Raw genomic sequence first — 25,306 nt, 5'->3', positions numbered from 1 at the left:
TAAGATGACCCGCGCAGCACCCAGCTAGTCAACACCACCAATGGTGGTCAGCGTTAACCCAGGCCTTCATGACACAACCCTACTCCATTTATCTTGCAACCAGCAGTAGGAGTGAACTGACTTGTGGTCCTCTGTGGTCAGGTTGGATGTATGATTAGTTTCAGGAAAAAATTATAGTTTGAGTTCAAAAATACCCTTGTTATCGATAAGATTGCATACTGGAAAGAAGATGCTTAAGAGTACCCAAGTTTCAGTGTAATGACAAGGTGTCTCATCCAAGCATTCATATGGAGCTGGAAGTGAGGCAGGTTTCAGTGTCATCACCACAGGACACCTTCTGTGTTTCTTTGAGATGCCAGCAGCTTTGACTAAGCATCTGATGCCCTTGGGATGACAGCGGGCTCACTGACAGCCCTCATAATGAGATTATTGTTCGTAGGTGATAAAAGTAAGGCCACTTCCACTTCATGCATTTATTTGTATGTAAAGCTTTATCTCTAAACTTATGTGCAGGCCCCTTCAAACATTCGCTCTGTCAGTCGGTGCTTTTGCTCTTTCAAAGTTGATTTTTGGCATCTTTTAAAGCACAAGTTTGTTTTTTCTTTTTTGACCGTGGTATCTAACAGGGCCAACCTCTTCCAGTCTTGATAGGTTAAGTTGTCTGGCAGTAATTCACAAGTTTTCACTTCTTGGAAGTTGCTTGCACCCAAATGGTGATAATGGTTATGAAACAACCACCATTACCGTGCACTGCTGAGCACTTAAAAAGGAATTTGGGTGCAATCAAGCCACTGCGCTGTAGCACGGATTTTTGCCAGAGAGAATAAACACCTTTTATTTTCTGATTCACACCGAAAGCTGCATGTTAGTTGTATGAAATATGAATGAAGGCTGACTTAGGCACAGTCTGCTTCCACAGACCCATAAGGGCATATCCTCTTATCGCAGCAATACAAGTATAATTGAGTCGATAATGTGCCATTTGAACTCCTGCTTAGGCTGTGCGGTTTGAATTGTGAGTTTTGCATTCATTACCAGCACAAGCCACCTCCTCCTCCTCCTTAACAGCCGTACCGCACTGTGGTGTTTAAACATTTCCAAAATACTTCCTGCAAAATACAGCGATGTAAATGTAAAAGTGGGATCTGACAGAGAAGGGAGCTTTGGAGGAGGGTAAAGAGCTTTTGTGAAGGTACAGTGGTGTTACAAAGTTGGCATGAAAGAGGGTTCAAGAGCGCGTTTATAAGTTTAAGAGGGTGTCGGGGAATTTAAAAACGGTTGAGTGTGGTTTAAGATGGCACCTCAGGAGAGTGAGGAACAGTTTAGGAACTGATGGGATAGCAAGGCTGTCGTGGAGTGTTTCGGAGGGTGAAAAAGAGAGAATAGATTCTGTAAGTCAGGCATCAGATATCATATCTTGTGGGTATTTCTATCCACCATATTTGGAAAGGAACACTCTGATGTTATTTATTTATGTACTTATTTACTTATTTAGAGGACACTGTCTAGGGCAGACCCTTCGACAGTCATCAGTATCTCAGGGCTAACATTTGTAACATTTTTATCAGGTGACTCCTTCTCTTGTCTCCACAGGAAGTCCAGTTAACTTGACGTGCAGAGCGTTCTTTGGATACAGCGGAGACGTCAGTCCACTCATCTACTGGATGAAGGGGGAGAAGTTTATCGAGGACCTGGATGAGGAGAGGATTCAGGAGAGTGAAGTCAAGTAAGAACTTCAGAGCTTCAATTTTATGAATGGGGAATATTTTGGGAAATGAAAATGTAAACTGTAAAATACAGATATTTATTATCTTATTATCTGTATATCCACTTCCATTTTATTTGTATATATTGTCAAATAACAACAGTCGCCTCAAGGGGCTTTATATTGTAAGGTAAAGACCCTACAATAATAATAAAAAGACAGTAACAATCAGACGACACCTTGGCAACAGTAGGGAGGGAAGACTTCCTTTAACAGGAGGAACCTACCAGAACAGGGAGGGGCAGCCATTTCCAAAGACAAGTTTATTGTAAGGGATTTTTCTTAACACTCCCTCCTACCTTTTCTCTCCCCTCTCGACAGGTGAACACCATGAGGTTTTGCACTCTCTCACATACTAGACCAGGCAACAACTTCGAGGGCAGCTAAATGAAGCCAGAGTGGCCAAAATGACAGTTCATCTGTGGCCACTCGAGGCTGGTTTCAAAAGCGAGTCAGTTCCCAGAGACTCTCATGTCAAAATGCCCAACTATAGCCTTTAGATTAGCATGCGTGCAGTCTTGTATGAATAACAGTTTTGGTTTCTATAGCTAATTTGCTGGTTGTATGGGGGTGGTTGTTTTTCATAATTCACCAGGCTGGACACTGTTAAAGCTGATATTTAAGGCTGTGGCTGCTTTAATAGACTCTGCTTGCTATCTCCAGCCTCCGTTCTGTTAATTCCCATCATAGAACTCGACCTCTCAACTGTGTTTGTGCCTTTTTGGAACATCCATTCATTTTCATCTGCTTATCCAATTCACCATAGGTTGGAGCCTATCCCAGCTAGGTCAAGAGGCAGGGTTCACCAGTCTGCCGCATGGCTAACACAGAGAGACTATAATTCACACTCATATGTACATCTATGGTCACTTTAGAATCACCAGCTAACCTAACTCCGTGCATGTTTTTGGACTGTGGGAGTATCCAGGGAGAACCCATGAAGGCAGAACATGCAAACTCCACACAGAGGTGGATTCAAACCAGAACCTTCTTACTGTGAGGCAACAATTCTAGCCACCAGATGTGCTGCCAGCTGTTTGAAATATTCTTTTTTTAAACAGCTTTTGTTAGAATATTCTCTTCTCCAGAATATTCTGTTCTCCAGTTTTTGTTTTTTGTTTTAGTTTGGTAGTTGGCACTAAATAGCAGGTTTCTGTGTTTGCACTTGGCACCAGTGCAATTTATGGATGCAGCTTGCTAACCAAGCCTGCTAGCATTAGTTGATAAGCAGCCACTCTACCCTGTGGTACAGCAGCCAAAACAAAAATGTTAAGGTATAAAAATGCAGAGTCTGGAAACCAATTAGTGATCTCACATTGCCTACTTTCAGTCAGGCCATATTGAGACCTCTGCAAAGGCAAAATGGAAAACAGAAGACAGTTAGGTTATTGCACACCACCAAGCATGAGCCGGAGGCGTCCCCAAAACAGTGAGATCTCATGAAATTTGAGCTTTCCAATCCAAACAGCATATAATAAAAATTGTGTCCAGATTGGTCAAAAAAAGATACAAATCTAAGAAAAATATGCACATATGACCAATGTTAAACCGATTATAGCGGCAGAAATAATCTGCCTATCACTTAGTCAGAAGTGACTAATATATTCATGAGTCACTTCTGATCTCTTCAAAAGCAGCACAGGACCCCTCGGCTGAACTGGTAAACACCTATTTAAACTCAATTTGCCACAACTCTGTGACCACCCATCAACACACCAAACAATGAAGGGAACCGTTCACTACCAAGCTACCATCTAAATATTCATATTGAGCATTTGATATTCATGAATGCCTTATGTGGCTGTTTAATAATGCAGGTAGCTATGCATTCTTTATCAGCATGTACTGTATATGCGCAGTTCAGGAACTGCTCCATCAGTTAAACAAAAGTGCAGCAGCAGCACAACAGATGGAAACTCCAACTGAATAGCCTCCTTTTCCATTCGAGTGACCACCATGTTTTTGGCTCATTAATGAAAACAGAAGTCTGTTTACTCTGATATCAGCATCAGCCGAGGCTGGTTGACCATCCAAAAATGAAACTCTTCTTCCTTTAGTTTTGACAAGTCGTGTGAGGTAAACAATGGAGCTTTAGGAACTGTCGCACTTTTAAAGTTTCACCTTGCAGAAAATGAGATTTTCTTTTTATTATATGCCTATAATAAGTAGGCGTCTAATACTGTCAATCATAAATGTTCAGCCATGATTGACAGCAATGCAGTTATACAGGGAGAGAAAGAAAGGTTCACTGGGGGAAGCTGGATTTCCAGCATGTTTAAACGATGAACTGGACCCATGGTGAAAAGTGTTGTTTTAGCTTGACGGCACTGACATATGGAACTCGTCCAGAATCATTTTTATTGATTCACTTTGGATCAGCCATAAAAAACAAAGCAGACATTTCGTGCCATTGCTAAAGTGTAGCTGATGGTATCGCTTCTGCTTTAGGCCTATTTTTCACCTGTGATTGGAAATTTGATAGATTTGCTGCTACATTTACAACATTACAGCAGTAAGATGGGATCTGTTTACTTTAGCTGCAGGGTCACTTTATTACATATACCTACACATACACATACACCTTGCTTTTGTTGAATAGAAACCCCTTTTCTAGCTTAATAACTGTCCTAATGCTGTAGATTTATGGGCAGCACTGCCATCATGCAAATCCGCTATTCTACTTATAGACTGTATATAAAAGATAGATTTAGGTAATATACCATCACATATAGGTTAAGGAAACCCCTTAAACTCAAAGCTATTTGGCCACCACCGTATTGGGTTTTTGGAGCTAGAAATGACCGTATTTAGATACGCTTGCCCATTTCTTAATCACATCAACTTTGAGGACAGAATGTTCATTTGCTCCCTGATTTATTCCACCCACTAACAGGTGCCACGATGAAGAGATAATCAGTGTTATTGCCAGTGATCATAATGTTATGGCTGATCGGTGTACGATATGAGCTTTGTGAGATGGTATCCTTCTGAAAAGGGGATAGATATGGTCAACACTGATACACAGGAAGCTTTGGCATATTAATGCCTCACGGCTGGTACAAGGGTGCCCACAGGGTGCCTGGAAATACTGCTTACTGTGCCAGCAGCCTAAATTGCTACAGGACAGGATGGATCCATCCTGCTTCTAGGTTTGATATACTAAGATGCTCTTTTGTCATACCTTGCTGGTAAAGAGTTGACTTTTTTAACTGATCTATTACCTCAAAACAAGTCTGACCACGCTTCTCTGCTCTCGCCCATCTGCAATTTATTTTGCTCCTAAATTTTCACTCAGTGGGTGTTTTCTTTTTTGGCACTCTCCCTTTAAAACCTAGACATGGTTTTGAAAGTCTTAGCAGATGAGCAGTTTCTACTCAAGCAGCCTGTCTGCCACTAACACATGTCACATTCAAAGTCACCAGTCAGCACACCCTCATGACCATGTCTACATGCCTAAATATTTTTAGTTTGTGGCTCATGTTTGGCTAATTAGATATTTGCTTTAATGAGCATTTGAACGAGTGTACATAATGAAGTGGCCAGTTAACCAGTGGGTTGATGTCGTGCAGTTAAATCAGTTTATAATTGGCATGTAAAATACTGTCAGCTGGGTGGATTACAGCCTCAGATGGCTCATATTGTCTGTGATGTTGCCAAAATTGCAGCATGGTTGATCTTTGCTTAATCACAGGCCTGAGAAAAGGTCACAGTTTCCTTGTTTGATGGACTAACAAGGGCAGACCATTACACCAATGCTGTACTTTTGTTCAAGATTATGCACTGATCTTCAAGCGGTGAAGGTCAATTGAAATCCAGAGCAAAGTGCTCACCCTTCTTAAATGAATAATCAATCCTCATCATCAATACACGACCGCCGAGACTATTAAAAGATAACGTGTGAAACACTGGAAACCATCAAGTTAGTAGAACGTAGCAACAGTTTAATTAAACATCTCAGATCAATATAAAGATAGAGCACGGGATATACAGTGCTGTGCAAAAGTCATGAGCCAACCTTTATTTCTTTATATTATGCTTCCAAGGAGCCAGACTTTCTTGTAATTTAAAAAAATGGTCTTGTGCAATAGTTCTCCAGGCTTTCTTTGGACACTGGCTGCTTTTCCACTCACTTACAGTCCAGTCCTTATACCTGACCATTTTCAGAGGAATGTTTGTGTTGTTTCTTTGTTGCAACTTGACCTAGGAATCATTCAAGCTTAGCAAAGGCAGCTAACTCAGGAGCTAAACCAGTGGTTTGTCTACACATAACAGACAACTTCAGAACCAATTGTATCTTTAGGTACTTGCTAAACAGCCTGTCACAAAAACACATTAAAAACAATCCATTTCTTTAGTTGAACCCATGAAAAGTACCAAAGATAAAACAGTTTGAAGCAGTTTCACCAGCAAGGTGATTCCCAAAGAGCTATTACCTAAAAACCTGACATATCTCAGTATGGTGTGCAGTGTGTCCTTAAAAAAATGAGGAAACTGCAGAAATAGGGAAAAACAAAATCCAGCGAAACCTCACACACAATCTGAAAGATGCATTTGATCCATCCACTGCTCACTGAAACCTTATCAGAAACTGTATGAATGGAAAGGTTTCTGTCAAGAAGTTCTCCCTTCTCTTAAGAAGGGAAACTGGGACATTAAACTATAAATTCACTGAAAATCAGTGTCAACTGATTGACATTAAAACAAACAATGGAACATTATCAGTCATGTATTGGCCTCCATAGAGCGCAGACCTAAACATTATTAATGGAGTGTGGGATCATCTTAACAGAGAACAGAGCAAAAGGCAGCCAATGCTTTGAATGTCCTTCAGGAAGCCTGGAGAACTATTCCTGAAGACTGCTTAAAGAAAGCGAGTTTAGACTGTGATGAAGAATAAAGGTGGCCATACCAAATATTGACTTTCAAGCTTGTACAATTGTAATAAGTAGTGATTGCAGCAAGAAATGAGGGATTACTCAAGACAGTACTACACCGATTTTGTGAAGAGGATTATAAAACCTTAAAAAAAATCAAATATACATAGTAAATGAAAGAAGAAGAGACGGCTCTTCTAAGTTAATGCACGCTGAGTATAATGTATTTGTGCAGTGACTGTGGTCACAGTCGAGTGTGGTTAAAAAAATTGCAGGCAAGAAGTAATTGTAGCAGCGAAGAGGAAATTTTTAATCCTTAAGAATGGGTTTCTTTGCTTTGCTGTCATCACAGGGGAATTCAGATAAGGGTAACAAGAAGACACAGTATAAATACACTGAATTCCTTTAGCTGTAATTCAATTACAGATTGAAAACTAGTGTCAAAAACATAGATTGATTTAATTAAATTAATGGTTTTGAATCAATAAAAGCGAAGAGATAGTTCACTCTTTTTATTTGTCAAACTTATATTTGTCGTTTTTGCTCGTGTCTGTATTGCAAAAACCACATAGCATGTGTGTTTGGTATCCTGCCCCGATGCACCCCTTTCACGGACTACACGTATGACTAGAAAAATTCTTGCTGTCGACAAATGCTATGTAAAGAAAAGGTTAACCATAAGCAGCGTGACAAGGCTGGGAGGAGAGTTAGCGGCCCAGTCAGTGACCTGGCATTTCGAGATGTCTCTATTAGCCTGCTAGCATGCTCCGTCCAGCTCTCAGCACCACTCTCTGTCGTGAAGGACACCAGGCCAATTAGAGCCTACAGGATTTAAGGGGACTGTGGAGGTGGAGGGGGAGGGGGGTTGGCAGGTGGCGACACTGCGTAGGTGGTATAATAAAGATGAGAAGATGGAATAATGAGTGGCTCACCGCATGCAGTTAGAAACCTGCTTTCATACGATAGTCAAATGAGGTAACAAGGCAAGAAATCAAAACCGTGACCGGAAGGTGTGTGTGTGTGTGCAGGCTCAGACGTGAGGAGTATACACGCATTCAAGTTTTTAAAAACACATATTTTTGTTGTGTGCCACTGTGAGATGCTGTCTCCCTCTGAGCGTTATTATTTATTTCATTTTTTTTTGTTCCCATTTGAGTTTGCACCACTTCAAACCCACTCGCTGACATCATTCCATGAGCTTTTAGCTTTGAAATGGAAATTAATCACACAGGAGTATTCCCTTAAGGGCCGCCTGTAATACATAAAATGGAGCTTTTGGCACAATGTTTCACCACTGAGATTCAGGGTTGATAAAAAAAAAAAATTGTGGCTGCAGAACATGACTTCATGGATCTGTGAGAAGACGCAGCACAGATTGCAGACTTAAAGACCGTGCTGCCGAAGTTTGAAACCAGAAGAAGTTTCAGTCCCCCGGTGTAAGGGCATACAGCACCCTTTTGAGTAGCAGTTCAAGTGTAAAATTTCATTTCATTTTCTAACTATAATTAACGTTCTTGGATATATCATGGGAAATCAGGGTACTTACACCGTCCAGGGTCTCTGCTTATTAGTGCTGCAAACTCAGCACTGCTCAGTACCGTCTGAAAATAAAAGCCTAATAATACAAACCTTTGTTGAAGTGTATACAGTGCATATGTGATTTAGTACTTTAATATATGTAGAATTATTAAATTCTCCATATGAAGGTGGAACTAGTTGCTTAGAAAGACCCAAAGTATAGATGTGTTAGCTTAGCAAAAGCTAAACAGATGTCTTAGCTTTGCTAAGTTAATCAGTGAGTATAGTCAGAGTATTTACAATGTAGAGTGGCACTTGGTGTGGTCTTCTGCTGCTGTAGCCCCTCTGCTACAAGGTTCAGCATGTTGTGCATTCAGAGATGCTCTTCTTCATACCCTGGTTTTAAAGAGTGGTTTTTTTGAGGTACTTTCAGTACCTATCAGTACATCAGTATCAGCTCAAAGCAGGCTGGTCATTCTCCTTTTACCTCTGGCATCAACACAGCAATATCACCCGGAGAACTGCTGCTCACTGGATATTTTCTGTTTTCCAGCCCATTCTCTGTAACCTTAGAGATTGTTGTGTTTTGTGGGAAAATCCCAGTAAAACAACCTCTGACACCAACCACCATGCCAGGTTAAAAGTCCCCTAAATCACCTTTCTCCTCCATTCTGATACTTCTTTTAAACTTCAGTAGGTCATTATGACCATGTCCACATGCCTGATTTGATATATTTGCATTAACAAGTAGTTAATTGACTTGTTTAATGGGGAATTTAGGGTTGGAACCACCAGCTTAGCTTAACAGAAAGACAAGAATTACACATATGGTAGTTTACTTCTCCTGAGATAAGCTAGCCAAGTGCAGAATTAATTATTCTCATCTAAGCACAATATAAAATTATTCCTTCCAAAAATACCCCATAAAACAGTATGGCAAAAACAAAATCGTAGTTATTATAGTTATTATATGCTTGGTTCCCTTGCCAGATGTTGAGAGGAAGCGTGGAATTAAACATGTCTCTTGATTTACTGTAAAATCTGTTTCAACACCTGTGCACTTCTACCACCTACCAGTTGACCTTTACCTTGACAAACACAAATAATTCTCACCATGCTTGTCACTAAGCAACAGTATCGGTACAGCAGCCCAGATTTCCATCCGAAATTACTTCTCAAGCCTCTCTGGGAAATGTTCACGCGTTCAAAGAGAAAACAGGCAGACATATTCTCTCCAGTCTATTCAGATACCAGTTAGGGTACATGGCTTGGGTTGTTTCAACTCTACTAGATATGCCGACGTCAGAAATCTTAGTTACAACTTTAAAACTGAACCATCTGGTCTTGTGTGGGCGTGTCCTTTAGTGTTATGCACATTGTATGTGGATGGGGAAAGCTACATTGACAGAGAAGGGATGAAATGCAACAAATACACAAGGGTGGACTCAAACTCGCACAATCTATCAGCTGAGCTATCGAGGTGCCCTTAAACCAGTACATTGGTAGTTGGATCCTTGGTATTCTGTAGGTTGCGTGGTGGTGGATCAGGTTTCTTCCAGCTTCTGGGGACTTTGGAGACCTTTTGGAGTCCTTGAGCCATTCCTGAACTCAAAGTAGCTTCTTCTTGGGGGAGACCTTTCCCATCAATTTCGGGTATATTCTTAAAAAGTAACCTAATTTGTATCAAGGTTCTCAGATTTTGGTTAAATGAATTTTCAAACATCCATATGTACATTTTCAAGTGTGCACATCAATGTATATATTCCCAAATCTTGCTCTGTACATAAGAATATCCAGTCTCACAGCTGTGCAGAGTAGAAATAACAGTCCTTTGCCAACATTATCTGACAGTTTGAAAAGTGGAGCACTCCTACCGCTTACTGATGCAACAGCGCTGCACATGCATGCCAGCACAAATCGTATGCACATTGGATGATCTGTCATTGTATAAAATATTACATTTCAGATCAGCTCTGATCTACAGTAATTCAAATCAACCTTTCAGATGTAGTGTTTCAGGCTAATATGTGATGTTTACTCATATTTGAGATGAATAATGATGCAATATTTTGCCTCCCAGCCACCGTGGCGTGTGCTTTCACTTCTGCTGTAGTTTTCCATCACATAGGCCACAGACCCTTGCCCTTGTTTTCAGGTGAACCCAATTTACCGAAGTGTACCTGAGTTAGAAAACAGTTTGTGGTTTTTATTTTTACTCCAAACAGTTTACATTGAAACTGATGTCAGGTCTTTGGTAGATTTACCCCTTGAAACATTAAGTCACAAAACACCAAGATGTTTTTTTGACCCCGAGATATGTGCCAGGGACCTGGCAGATGTATGTGTGGGTGTGTTCACACTTCACGGTTCCTGTTTTCCAGGAACTCACTTAGTCCTCCACTTAAGACTTTCAGTAACAAGTATGATGGGTATGAGTGTTTTTTGTAAACAAAGATGAATTTTTTTCCTTTGCCAACACCTTAAGTGTTTCAATCTGTGTCGAGTTACACATGGGTGCCGCCTCTTTAAAAAACCATCAGCATGGATCTATATCTCAGCCTTGTGATCCCCTGTCATATCTGCCCGACTGGCCTCTCAATGGAGAACGATGAGCTCACAGGCACTGTGAGAAAACCCTAAAAGAATTACCTTATATACTCACATAACCTTTACCCCAGGAGCTAACCTGCTATATTTGCTGGAGACCAGCTTAAAAAGTAAAACTTCATTATTAGGTTTTATGAAGCTGCTATATGTCCATGTAGCTGCAAAATGATTACCTCTAATAGTTCTTCTCTGTGCATGGTCAATAAAAGAAGTTTCACTGCAGAGTGATCATTTCTATGTGGGACACCAATTATTAGCAGCACTTTGTAAAGCTAATGTAAGATATTGCCATGGCAGCAGTGGGTGTATTATAGTTATTCTTTATCCTCCCAGCACTTCCCAGTCTGCTTTGTTTGGCTTGTTCATTGAGCAACAAGAATTAGATGAGTTTTCATATTCAAATACCCTGCAGCAGGCAGCAGACAAATGCTCAAGTGGCACTCACACCTTTTTGTGCTATTAGCCCCACGCGTCATTAAACAGGGGCTAGAAATAGCTGTAATTTTGGTAACCTTAAAAAGATTATCTGCTCGTATATCATGCCTGTTTTTTCACAACAGCACAGCAGGACAGATTTTGCTTTTTTAACGAGCATTGTTTTCTTGTTGTTTTTTCGTTTATAACAGTTGTTCCGAAACAGGCTTTATAAGTAGACATTGATCTTTATTTTCCAACGTTTTGTTTAGTACCTGTTTTATGCTAATTCTGGTTAACTGTGAAATGGACTGACTGGAGGTCAGGTGTCCTGTTATGGAAAACACTCATTTTTTATGTTCTCAATCCATTTGAATGGTTTTTATCATCTGTAATCACTTCCATACATATTACCAGTAGGCATTCTTTTTACCCACTAGCCCCTGCCATCTCACATCCTCATATCATACCTCATGTAGCTGAGGTTGTGCCTTCTTGGAGAACAGAAATAATGGGTCCAGTGTCTCTGCTCTGTCTGGTTACAGCCAGGCTCGGTTGTAGATGCACCTGTTCACATGGCTGCTACATAATCTGAGGTCTCCTAAACACGTAATTCTGTTAATATGGATGTTAATGCAAGGCCTTGACTACATAAGAAAATGTAGGCACCTAGTGACAATATCTGGGGTGTTATTTAGAACTCACAGGGGCATCTCAGTGGGATAGTGACAACTATGGAAATTATTTACCAGGACTGCGCCACTTGTTTGCTTCGCTGACATATCGATTCACAGATGTGTATGTTTTGCTTTTTATCTTCTGTATATAGTGAGATGTGATAAAGGTTAGATGAGATGTAAGAAATAGCTGAACACCAAAAAATGGCAATAAAAACATTGATTTTCTTTATATTTATATTCATTGTGTAAGACAAAGTAATCAGTTATGGGCACAATTAGTGTCACATTCTAGTCACCCTAAAGTGTCACTGCAGTAAAAATTGTTTGGCAAAATGTATTTGCAAACAATAACGTACACATAGTGCAGTGTTTCCCATCCTCTTGGAGCCACGGCACATGTTTCACATTAGAAAAAGCCCTGTGTACCAGACATTTGCCCGACTTGTCCCAAGTATACCTTTTTTTTCTTTCCTCTGACCACTACTTATGCTAGGACCTTCATCTGGCTCAGAATTCTAGGACCAAGATCAGACTGAATATTTTTACTTTTTAAATATTCACCTGTTACTATTGCGCGCTGCGTTGTCTCACTTGTAGCATGACTATGTAATTTCTTCTTCTGTTTTACTGGCAGTTGGCAACCCATTTAATTGGAGAAAGAAGTGGTACTGCCCTCTAGTGTAAGAGAATGTAATTGTTCTGCCTGTTTCTCACGCCGGTCGCTTAGAGTACCAATCAGGTGAAACTAGATAATCTTCTATGGCACACCTGATCATTTCTCACGGCACACCTATGTGCTGCAACACAGTGGTTGGGAAGCACTGACATAGCGTACATGTAACATATTAACAGCATACCAGTACATGTAACATAGGCGTAATGTCGCCATAAATTACTATGCCCAATATATCCAACTTGTAAATGTTCACTGACATTGATTAACAGAACAGACATACACGCACTGCTTTTCAGTTGCTTTTTTATGTCTATCACATTGAAAATATGCTTGATGACTGATGAGCTGTAGAATTTTTTTTTTAATTCAACAGTTCTTAAACTTTAAGAAGAACTGTAAGAATAAATTAAACCTGATATTTTGATATTTCTTCTACCATTTCACTTTCGTTTTATTTCTTCTCCACCAACAAAGTGCCTCATTTATAACCATTTTGATGCATTAACACCAAAGAAATGTTTAGCACTGATTTACTATTAAAGTGCTGGTGCTCAAAGTGGGAACCTACGGAGCCCCGCAGGGGACATGGGAGAAAAAAAAATTAAGACGGACTTTTGCGAGATCTCGCAAAAGTTTTGCGGGATCCCGAGTTTGTTTTGCGAGATCCCGAGTTAGTTTTGCGAGATCTCGCAAAAGTTTTGCGAGATCCCGAGTTTGTTTTGCGAGATCTCGCAAAAGTTTTGCGAGATCCCGAGTTTGTTTTGCGAGATCTCGCAAAACTTTTGCGAGATCCCGAGTTTGTTTTGCGAGATCCCGAGTTAGTTTTGGGAGATCTCGCAAAAGTTTTGCGAGATCCCGAGTTAGTTTTGCGAGATCCCGAGTTTGTTTTGCGAGATCTCGCAAAAGTTTTGTGGGATCCCGAGTTTGTTTTGCGAGATCTCGCAAAAGTTTTGCGGGATCCCGAGTTTGTTTTGCGAGATCTCGCAAAAGTTTTGCGAGATCCCGAGTTAGTTTTGTCTTAAGTCCATCTTAATTTTTTTTTTTCTCCCATGTCCCCTGTGGGGCTCCCTAGGAACCTGACTTTAGTGGAATTGGAGAGGAAGGAATTTACCAGTGCCTGGGAGAGGCAGCCTAGCCTTTGTCCACCATGATTATCTGACGGTATTATTATCTCATACTGTGCTCGTACAAACTTTTTGAAATATGAGTTGGTCCTCAAAAAGTTCAAACGCTCTTCACCAACACTGGCACCATGTCCATGGTGGAGGTGGACTTTTTCCACTGACATAGTGCGATAGTGAGATGTTACGAAATGACTCTAGTGATCCGTGGAAGTCTCCTATGAGGCCGTCATGTCAGACTGTTTCTCTTGGTGGCTGATGTTAAACTTTAGGTTATTTTTATTTTTCACCCTTAAATATAGACCCACGCATTAATAGTGTTATTTTCTCTCACTTTCTGAAGCTTTGAATTTTTCTGAGAAAAGCCACATGGTCTGATTTCTAAGCTGAAAAGGGATTTACCTCTTACCGGAGATTATTAAATAGGAGCCAGGCTCTTGTACAGAACAGCTTAGTTGGAAAAAGTGCTTACTTTGTTCAAATTTATGAGAATATACCTCGACACTTTGAGGGTTTTGGTGTCAACTCTTCCTGTCAGTGCCTCTCATTGAAGCCACTTAGCTACAGTATGACACCATTCTTTCTCCTCTCTTAAACAAGGAAGACAATGATAATGAAGAGAAGGCTGTGAAAATCCATTTTATGCTAATGAACACAATATCCTGCCAAGAGAAAAAGAAAATAAGCTTTCAAGTATCAGAGTGTTTCTCCAGTACACCAACTGTGATCAAATAGTCGAAGCAATGGATTCTACTCTTTGCACACGCTGTTTGTAATGTGGGAGAGTATATAGATTTCTAGAAAAGGGAGTACTTTGTAACAGAAACATCATCTCGCTAAACCTTCTGGCAAAATGTGTGTGATAGGTCGGTGCTGTAGTGCATCGTGACAGTCACACTATTATCCCCATACCAATGTGTCACAAGCAATCAACGTCAAGAGCCTCAGCGAGTCAACAGAGCAGTAATTTTCATGGGGGAAATGTGTCATGACTCATATGGTGTTTGCTTATCGGCAGTCACGGGCGGGCAGCTCCTACCTTCATGTAGTTTTGTTCCACTGATGCGCTAAAATGCTACCATCTAAAAAAGTTGCTAGCACATACTTTATGTCAGGAAAAAGTAGAACTTGGAACTGGGCTGAGGTTGTGTCTATTGTAGATGCCTGGTCTTAGAACTCGGGAAAAATAGTTGCAGATATACACTGTATAGGTATAAAGTGCATAGTTTATCTCAGACAGTGTCTCAGAATTGCACTCTTCCCAGACAGAAGTAATTCCAAGGTCATGATTTATGGATTTTAAGATGCACGCTGTAGACAGAATTCAGATTTACTTGGGGTGAACCTTTTGGTAAGAAGATATTTTATTAAAGAGTCAATATTCTCTCTTATGACTTTTTGACTTTAGTTTGGTTTTTGTTTTTTTCTGATCTAGCGTTTGTATTTGGAGTCTGTGTTTTCAGAGCTGCAAACACTGGAATAAGAAAACGTGTACCCTTTCAGCCCTGCACGTTCTGAGTCAGAATTCTTTCTGTTCCTTTTGTTTCATTGTCTCAAACAAACTTGTTAAAAGCTTTCAGGCGCTACTTTTATGTACACCTCACAGTCAGTAATGAGGCAGCTAGAATCCCTGCTTGAAAGCGTGTTTGAAGTTATGATGTTGCTGAAATTTTACCAAACAATCTGTATCTTAGCTTCATTTTACCAACCAAGAGTCCAAAAACTTTTGACAGCAAAGCATTAGCCGATCTCTCCTGATTAATTGATAGAATCTGTCCACCATCAGACATTTCATGTTCAACACTTGCCTTTGACTCAAACAGCAAATCAGCCTTTCATCATCACGATGGCACCTCAAAAGTCCAACGCTGTCTTATGTGTTTGGGTCCAAAGCAGAGAGGAGAGACTTTGGAATGAGTTAGCTCCAAAAGTCTACAATATCTGCCTCGCCGCACCAGGCAAACACTTTCTGTAGCGGTTTCTTAAAATGAAGGAATCAGGCAATTATTTATGACACTGCCACTTGGCCAAAGCTGGAGTCTGACTGTACCATCTGCTGCATTAGAATTCAAGCGTCATCAGACCCGGCTAAGTTTTTCCAAATTGTAGGCTCAGTTTCCTGTTCTTAGTTGACTGGGAATGAGATGTGGTCTTCTGCTGCTGTAGCCCATCTACATGAAAGCACAGAGATGCTCTTCTGCATATATTGGTTGTAATGAGTTGCTATTTGAGTTATTGAAGCAATCTGGTCTTGTTGAACTTCAACGGGCCGTCTTGACCATACCCACTCGGTTAAATGCACTGAGTTGCTGCCCTCTGATTGGTTGGTTGGTTAGATATTTGCATGAACGAGCAGTTTTTGTACATAACAAAGTGGCTTTATCACTGGTCTAGTAAAAAAGTTGTTAGTAAGCCTTGAAGTTTTTTATTCTTTTTAGCCTTAGACAGACAAAGTTTTCAAAACAGTAATTACACAAGTTAGAAGCTGACTTTTAAGGACACTTGAACATTAGGCAGCTACGCAGTCAAGTGTTTTCCTGCTAATATGTAGGAGTCAAACAAACAATAAAGACAGGACTTAATCATTATTGAACTATGACTCTGAAATCCTTTACCAGACAACAATGGAGAAACATTTTACCAGCTTTTTTTTTCAACGTGCTGCTGTCATCCAATTCAAAATGCAATTATATTTAATAAAATCATGAATTATTTTAATTTGAATGAATATTTCAATTTAAATCTTTTAATGAAGTTGTGCATGTGAATGGGGATTTTGCTGTTGATTATTGCAGCTGTTCTTTGTCTGCTGGATGAAGCATGCTGAGGTTAGGTCTCTTAACAGCTAATCTTACTCCTTATACAAAGAACCACCATGAACCAGCCAACTACACAGCTGAGGTTACAGCAACAAATTAATAAAATTGATGAAAACAAACCTCGAAGCCATACTTCATCCGCACGTCTCTTCACCAACATTTTCCCAGCGCATTTTTAACTTGTTATATTGTCTCCAAGAGACCAAGTAATTAAACAGTCCACATTTAAAGCTTCAATAACTGATGTTTTTGATCAGCTTGGGTCAGTGCAACATCTTATAACCCCATTGCAATACCAGTTTATGCATCTAGCATAGAGCAATGCTGCTAGTTGGGTTCTAGTTTTGGTCTGTACCGCATCCTGCAGCGAAATACTCCAATAACACACTATTTTATGCCATTTTATTGCAGGCCAAAAAGAGCATAGCGGGTTTATTATTGCTTTTTTTAATGTGAACAGAAGTAATGACTAAAGTGGAGTTGATAAGAGTGTTGAGAGTGAACCGAAATATTAAAGATATGGCCAATAAAAGCCAAAACAGGGAGTTATCTACATTTACTCAATAAAGCACCTAAATAAACTAACCAATTACTTTGACTGCTTTATAATCAAACCCTGCTTTTAGATGTTTTTTGTGGGAATAATTCAAGAACATTAAACAAATAGCGTCCTGCTCAGGTAATAAAGTGTCTGGTCTTCAGCAGAAGTCCCCATTAGCTAGCTTTTTGGGTCATTAAACTAATGACTATATTAACATTTGTTTACCCGGCCCCCGCCCTGCTCCGTTACTCACTGCGAAGCACGCTACCAGCCTAAGGAGATTCATTTTCACCAACTTGCACACGCTTATTGTTCATTTGCTCTTTGCTCCCCCCTGTAGGACAATCCGGGAGCACCTGGGAGAGCAGGAGGTTTCGATCTCTCTGACCATCGAGTCTCTGGAGGAGGCCGACCTGGGCAACTACTCCTGCTACGTGGAGAATGGCAACGGGCGGCGACAGGCCAACGTCCAACTCGTCAAGAAAGGTGAGCCAAGCTCACAGATTCACGTGCAAGCTGGAAAAAGAAAAATCGGTATTTAAATCAGGAAGTGCATTTCAACATAAATCTAGCAGATGAATAGAGTAGCCTTTATATTTAATAATAGGATGTTACAGCTTTCCAGGACAAGAGCACCATTTAATACCACAGGCCTCCACTCTGACAGTGGAGAGAATCTCCTGCAGCAGTTCACCAAGTAATAAGAAGAACTACTGGCGGGATCCTGGGAGTTGACCAGTTGTTTCCTGCCTCGGGCAGGGAAAGAAAATAGGACAGTTTGGTGGATAGTGCATAAAGCCTATTCATCCACCTCAGCCTGAGGAAGCATTAGTTTGCGTGGGGGAGAGAGAGAAAGAGAAATTACTTACTGAGAGAGGCAGCCTTCGGTGTTGTGATGCCAGACAAGCTGTTTGAGTGTCTGGCAGTGACCTCTCCCAACACACAAATCCTCCTTTGATCGCTGAACTCTCACTCATTTTCTCATCTTTCATCACTGGCGACTGTCTCCTCCGCCCCTTCCCCGCTTCCAGGGTTTTTATCCAAGCAAACTTTTTTTTAAATTTCCCTATGATTTCGCCTCACTGAGGATCGACTGTTTGAAAGTTGATTCCATGATGATTTTTTTAGAGAGATGCACATCTTCAGTGTGGTTATGTAAGTCTTTTTTTTTTTCATATTTTTTTATTAGGCAAGGCCAGAGGAAGCGAGGGGGGGAGGTGTCTTTGCATCCTTAAAGTTGTCAGCATTGAATACATTAACATAGTAAGATATTTCTCTTCTCTTTTAAGCCTACTGCTTTGGATCCAGCTTTGATGCCAGCCCAGTTCCCCTCCATTTGCTATATTAAAGGGGCTTATGCTGCAAAGTCGAATCTCAGAATAAACAGGGGAAGATTAGCCCTGTCCTCTCGCAGGATAGCGAGACCACATGAAATTGACTCAATTCAGTGTTGTTTGGGGTTTTGTGCTGCGTCCGTAGAGCGCAGGTTCCATGCAGGACTAGTTAGTGTTAACACTGCTTTTCTAAAATGCGTCTCCTCACTTGTGTCGTGGAGCTGAAAACAGCACTCGGAATGACTTTACTCTTTCCCCTCGTTGTAGATAATCATGGCACATCAGTCAGAATATGCATAGCATGAAGTCTTAGCATCCTTATTTCCACTTCTTCTTCTTGCTGTCGAGAAGTTGGAATTCTCCAAGCATTAACAACCCCGGCAGCACTGACAGTAAATTGCTCCCAGCACTGGAAGTTCAGTGTAGATTCTCCATTTGTGAAAGCGAAGAGCAGCAGGTTCAGGTTTCCAAATTTTATTTTACTACTGAATGAGTGCTTCGCCTTTTCATCATCCCTCTTTTCATCCACATCCCTAGATGATGAGAGATGCAGAAATGGGGGCAAGAGAACGAGATGATGAATTGCCTGATGCCATGTGGCTCCATCAAATCCAGCCTTCTAGTCGTCAGGAGCTAATTTGTCTTAATCTGTCCCTCTGCAGCGCTGCTACAATATGGATGCCAGGCAGAGAAGAATTGGCCTCCTCTGCTGTAATCTCTGCTGCTTGAGAAGCAGCTGGCTCGTTATTCTGTCCAGATATCTGAGCGGAGAAGCGGTGAGCGCTACGGCAGGAGGGCAGAGTGAGAGGGTGGCGGGGGAAAGGACGGTAAAGAAGAAGCGAGGGATCCGGGTTCTCGTGGTGCTTGTTAGCTGCGGCACCTTTCTCAGAGAAAACTAAGTCGGGATGATACTTGGTGGCCAAAGTGACAGAAACTGAGGCAAAGGGAGAAAGTCTGAGGCTCAGTGGGGTAAAGCTGTGTTTATGCTTCCCTGCGTTTGTTTTGAGTATTTTTTTTGCGTTCGCGCATATGTTCGTCCGTGAGTTTGGCTGAAGGTCGACGCGGGACAGGCGTGATGAAGCGACACGCGCCGTGCTCGTTAGCTCTCCAGAACATCATCCTTCATCACGCGAGCTGTCAGCCTGATGGCCGCTGCAGTGGGACGGGCATCGCGCAGTCCAGCGGGGTTAAACGTGCGTCCGTGATGGATGGTGATGCACACAAGGCCTCTCTGTCCGTGTTTATGTGTATGCGCAGCTTTGCAGTCAATCCAGGTTTTTTACTGTTGTCCATTAGTCAGCCAATGAAGGCTGACCACCCAGATTTTGTGAGGCGTAGCCAAAAAGAAAACTGCAAAAGATGGACAGAAAACACTGTAACAAAGAAAAAGCCTTGAAAATGAGACAAGAGCACGAAAAGACAAGGCAAACGACCTGAATTTCAAGGCAACTTACTAGACCGTGCAGCCTAATGGTTGAGTCCATTGTCCAGTAGTGTGACATATCACCTTCAATTCGCCCGAGGCAAACTCTGACTGAATAATGTCATTGTATGGACCTTTTTTAAGATACCATGAGGAGATAAACACTCTGTGCAATAGTTTTAAGGCTCATTTATTTACCCCCAAGGAGCCAGACTTCAGCAGTAGTTCTCCAGGCTTTCAGAAGCTCTTTCATTGTTTTTCTTTGAACATTAGCTGCTTTTTTCTTTGTAGTGCAGTCCTTGTACCTGACCATTTTTAGTTAGCTGAGCCACTTAGCACTGACATATAAATCATTCAAGCGCAAGTCAAGGGATGAGCCGTGTTGTCTACACATGACAGACAATTTGCAAAGATCCAATTTTAAATAGTGTTTTTGATTTGTACTGGCATAAAATTGCATTTTTGCACCAAGAGAGTGATTCCGAAAGAGTTATTTGTAGAAAACGTGCCATATCTCAACATGGTGTGCAATGTGTCCTTAAAAAGTTTGAGGAAATTTGACAAGTAGAGGATAAAAGTGGCAGGCCTTAAAAACTACCTACAGCAAATACACAATGTCTGAGTCAAGTCATGTTCTTAAGAAACAGGACAAAAAATCCCGTAAAGACCTGACACAGGACATGAGAGATGCATCTGACCCTTTAGTTGAGCCAGGTTTGCTGAAGCCTCAAAAATGGAAGTGTGGCTGTGAAGAAGGCATTTTTATGGAATGGAAACAGTGAAAAAAGAGTGAGGTATGCCATATTGCACAAGAACTGGACTGAAAATCAGTGGAAACAAGTCTGATGAAGTGATGAAATGAAAAGTCTATGAGGAGGTACAACAGTGAGTGTCCATAGTCATCTGTGAAACACAGTGGAGGCTATGTCATGGTTTGAGGAGCACTTCAGACAGTGGTGTTGGAGATTCTATAAAAACTGATGGAGTTCTGAACTCAGAAAAGTACCGTCTGATTTTGGTTCACCATGAAATACCATCTGGAAATCATCCGATTGGTAACATCTTCATTTTTCAGCATGACCATAATACCAATTATGGATTGGCCTCCCCAGAGCTCGAACCTCAACATTACTGAAGCAGTGTGGGATCACCTTGTCAGAGAACAGAAGAAAAGGCAGCCAACATCCAAAGAAGAGCCCTGAATGTCCTTTAACAAGCCTGGGGAACTATTCCTGAAGATTAACTAAAGAAATGACAAGAAAGCTGCCTATGAATGTTCTGGCTGTGATCAAGAATAAACGGGGTCATACCAAATATTCACTTTCAAGCTTGTTAGAATTGTATAAAAAGTGTTTTTGCCTGCGTTTCCATGCATGTTCGTTCACATTACAGTAAATCACTGCACATATTTCTCATTTTCTTGGCAAAATATGAAGAAATGAGGGGTGACTCAAGACTTTTGCACATCACCGTAAAACTGAATTATCACCAGTGAAGTTCCTAGAATTTAGCGTCCGCTGATCCTTCATGTTTTCATGAGATAATGGCGGGCTGCAGTGATGACAGATGGCAGGAAGCGCAGGCTGCTTCGATCTGTTTGTGTACCGGGCAGTTCAGCTAACAGCCAGGAGCTTCACCTCTCAGCAGCCGCTCTCATGTAACTGATCTTCATAAGCGCGGTGCTCAGATCTGTCACATGCTATTGTCGCACTAGTTGCCTCAGTGTGAGTTTTCTTTTTTTTATTATTATTATCCAGTCAAGCCAGGAGGCGTTTAATGACAGGTATAGAACTGGCTGTACTTTCATTCTGCTTTGAGTTATGTGTCATCTGGATCCGGTCCAGCCACAATAAGCGACACACAAAAGATGGAGAGGAAAAGCGAGAAAAAGTGACACAAACACACGCTGAATGAATGCAGCCACGGGAGACTCATAAAGCCTTTTTTTGCAAACAAATGTGGAGGTGCAACAAAGCCATTTCACAGAGTCTTTAATAATAAATAGCTTTTTTTTAACCATCGTGACCGCGTCACGCATTACTTCTTGATTGATTATTTACTGCTGTTCCGTTACTGGATACAAACCTGCTCCAGTGCACCACAGTGTAAAAGAAAAGAAATACAAGGGAATTAGAAAAGCAAAGGACTAAGAATTTGTGATAAAATAAAGGTAGTCTTGCAGAGTCAAATGTCTGCAGTAAAATGATTTTTTTGTTTTTTTAAGGAAAACAAGAACCTCGTAATGACTATTGTGATTACAAAATCCTCAAATCTTAAAAACCTGTTTAACTTTTTTCTGAAAATTACAAAAAGCTTGAAAGTAGCCACGGATTATAAAAGAAGGAGGATGGTTAATTGATGGTTGGAAACAAGTCGGTCTAAGCAGTCGCTTTCTGGTGAAATAAGGGAAATTGATTGCACCGCTGATCAATTTGCAAAGGAGGGAAGGCATGAAAAATGCTAATGAGAAGCACCCGTGTTATCCACATTTACTGGAAATCAGAGAAATTTTTCAGCTTGCAGGGTTTGATTTTTGGCACTTTTTGGAAGACTGGATATCCTGCTTGTTTTTTCCTCTCACTCCTCTCTGTTTTTTACCCCCCATCCCCACTCCACCCTATGTTTTGGCTTACTAGCGGAGCTGATGTACACTGTGGAGCTTGCCGGAGGTCTGGGAGCCATCCTGATGCTGCTCATCTGCCTCGTGACGCTGTACAAGTGCTACCGGATCGAGCTCATGCTCTTCTACAGGAACCACTTCGGCAGCGAGGATATAGATGGAGGTAAGATGTTGTTATTCATTTTAATAATATTTGGCGACGAGTCCTTTCCCTCAGTGTGAATCAAATTTCCAGACCTGAACCGATATCACCTAAGAAAACACCGGAGCCATTTTTCATATCTTAAAGCTGCACGTGGCACGGTTTTATGTAAATGTATGCATCTTTTCTAAGTATAAATAACACAGAGAGGAGCAAACGATAGTTTCTCATTCACAAATCTTTTCAATCCATATGCAGTAGACTGTCCCCGAAACAGCATCACCGTCCTTGATGTGGCTCCTTTTCTTGTCGTCTTTGTTAACAAAAAAAAAAAGGTTCACGCTGAGAGTGCTGTTTCCTTATATAACAAAGCACAACCTCTGGGTAACGGAGACTGGATTGTTCAAACAGTTTTCACTGGTTGCGTTTCAGAGCCTCCAACAGGCAAAGCTGCACAGTTTAGCTTTAAGGGGACAGTGCGGCCTTGATCACTTAAGCGCTGTGAGCGCAGCGGCAGCAGCAGCTGCTGATGTACTTTCTATTTTAGGGGACATTTAGTCACTGTGTGTATTTTTTGTCCCATTATTATTCTGTTGCAGATGGGGTAACTAACACCCACTCACCCAGTAATGCGAACGCTTGTAGTTCACATATGCTGCTTTCACCATGTTACCCAACGTGTCACTGTCACTTTATTCAGAGCTGCTTATCTTGTAAACTTTTTTTTTGGTTATACTGAAGCAGCTGCTGTTTTGTGGGATTATATGGCATCGATCTATTCACAGTTCTCAGCGGCTCACAAGAGTAAAATATAGGGCAATAACCACTTTGTCACGAGGAATAAACAGCAGTTGATTGCACTGAATTTTTTCACCAATCACAAGTAGTTGCTGCTCAACCTCTGGGCGCCCACTTTCAACATTTAAACATTAAATGTAAACATTTTTGTGTTTCATAAAGCATATTAGCTCAGGTTGAAATTTTCATTTCGTGACACTCCAGATGTTTTCAGTTGGTGAAAAGTCTGGACTGCAGACAGCCCATTTAAATCGTTGGAGTCTACTCTTATGCCACCACTGACGCAGGCTTTCAAACTGAGCGTTGATGGTTCCTCTCCTCTTTAGTCTGAAAAATGTGGTGTCCATGTTTATCACAAAGACCTTCAAATTATGAATCGTCTGATCAAAGAACAGTTTTCCACTTTGCCTCATTCCATTTTGAACAAGCTTCAGCTAAGAGAAGATGCTGTTATTTCTGGATTATGCTCATATGGGATTCCTGAGTCCATGCAGTGATTTCCACGACAGAACGATGTGCTTTCCGACGGCTCGAAGATCACTGGCATCCAAAACAGATTTTTAGCCTTGTCTCTTGCACACAAAGATTTGTCCAGATTCTCTGAATTATTTAATTACATTATGATCTGTAGATGATGAGCTATTCAAAGTCTTTGCATTGGGTTTTGTAAATGTCAGAAAAGGCAATGGAGTAAGGAACCTGACAAACTGACAATGTCTAAGGAAAGCACACAGATAAATATATACAGAGATGTCACAATCATACAATAATGAAGCTGAAGAAAGAACAAAGTCAGAAAGTAAAAACCACAGCAAGCCAAACAAAGAAAATAAATACATGTCAAAATAAAGCAGCAAGAGGCCAGTTCTAGATCAGAAAATGAAGTCAATGAAAAGTGCAATTCCTTATGCGGCCACTTGAGGCCGCCTCTAAAATTAGTCAGTCCTCACAGACGCCCATGTTAAAATGCTCAACAAAGAAACTGTTTTGGTTCTATAGCAATTAAGAAGTTAAGTAGCTTTTCTTCCCAAGCTCCTTAGAATACCATGACCCTGATGACTGAGAACATACACGCCTATAGCAAATTAATAAATTTTTTAACAGCTAACTATAAGCTAGCTATAAACAGGCTAAATGTTCACTGAACCAACCTTTGTGAACTATGTTAAGCCTCAAAGTTGAGCTTTACTAGGAGGGTGGTCACACCTAATTTAAGTCAATGAATTAAACCTCTCGTACATCTTTATTACCTTTCTCCCTTTTGGAGCATTTTAAACTCAGTTAAGTGCTAAACAGTAGCTTACTAACCTAGCATTAGCATTAGCCAATGACATCCCGTCTAGCTCCAGAAATCCAATTCAATTCAACTTTATTAATATTGAAGTGTCAAATCATAACAACAGTTATCTGAAGGTGCTTTATATTGTAAGGTAAAGACCCGACATGGGGGTGAACAAAATGCTAAAATCCAAATTTGAAAACCAGTGGCGAAAATCATGGTGGCTGTATCTATTTAAAAGCTAGGTTTTGTTTTCCTGACATTCACAAAGGGATGACATGGAAGCCACAGGCAGAAGGTTAGAGTACAATAGAAACCCAGGGAAACTACAAAGATCACAACTGCCTCTCTAACTGCAGCCGCAGTAGCTTCAGTCACAATAGAGAAGTCCATTACAGAAAAGGCAGACATACCTTTTGATTTCCTGGTGACAACAGTCTTATTTAACCGTCTAAAAGTTTATCAGACACACAGCAGCTTAAACGCAACAGGATTTTGCAGCCTGATTCTCACGACAGCAGCAATTTGTTATTTCAGTAGATGACCGAGTGGGAAAAATAAACTTAGGCCACGTTTATTTTTTAATGCAATGCATTTTAGTCAGTTAGCCTTTCAGCCCAAGTGCAAATTGTTGCCGCAGTTTGATGATATTAGCGCAACATGCATTTTTTTAATTTCTAAGTCAATAGAGTCTT

The 25,306-nt window shown here is 40.8% G+C and overlaps 1 protein-coding gene across 2 annotated transcripts in view; it reads left to right on the top strand.

Moving 5' to 3' along the window:
- LOC146360913 (interleukin-1 receptor accessory protein-like 1-B) overlaps window positions 1–25,306 on the top strand; it is a 334,871-nt gene that overhangs the window by 292,942 nt on the left and 16,623 nt on the right. For both annotated transcript variants that reach the window (XM_084920835.1, XM_084920834.1), the window contains exons 7-9: window positions 1,594–1,726; window positions 17,356–17,501; window positions 22,409–22,555. In XM_084920835.1, the coding sequence (XP_084776961.1) occupies window positions 1,594–1,726; window positions 17,356–17,501; window positions 22,409–22,555 (426 nt within the window). The remainder of the gene's footprint in view (window positions 1–1,593; window positions 1,727–17,355; window positions 17,502–22,408; window positions 22,556–25,306) is intronic.

Source organism: Perissodus microlepis, chromosome 23 (assembly GCF_051167445.1).
Source record: "Perissodus microlepis isolate ML-2025 ecotype Zambia chromosome 23, ASM5116744v1, whole genome shotgun sequence".
In the NCBI taxonomy this organism is placed as follows: domain Eukaryota; kingdom Metazoa; phylum Chordata; class Actinopteri; order Cichliformes; family Cichlidae; genus Perissodus; species Perissodus microlepis.
Note: the sequence above shows the minus strand (reverse complement) of the source record. Positions and strands in the feature narration are given on the sequence as shown.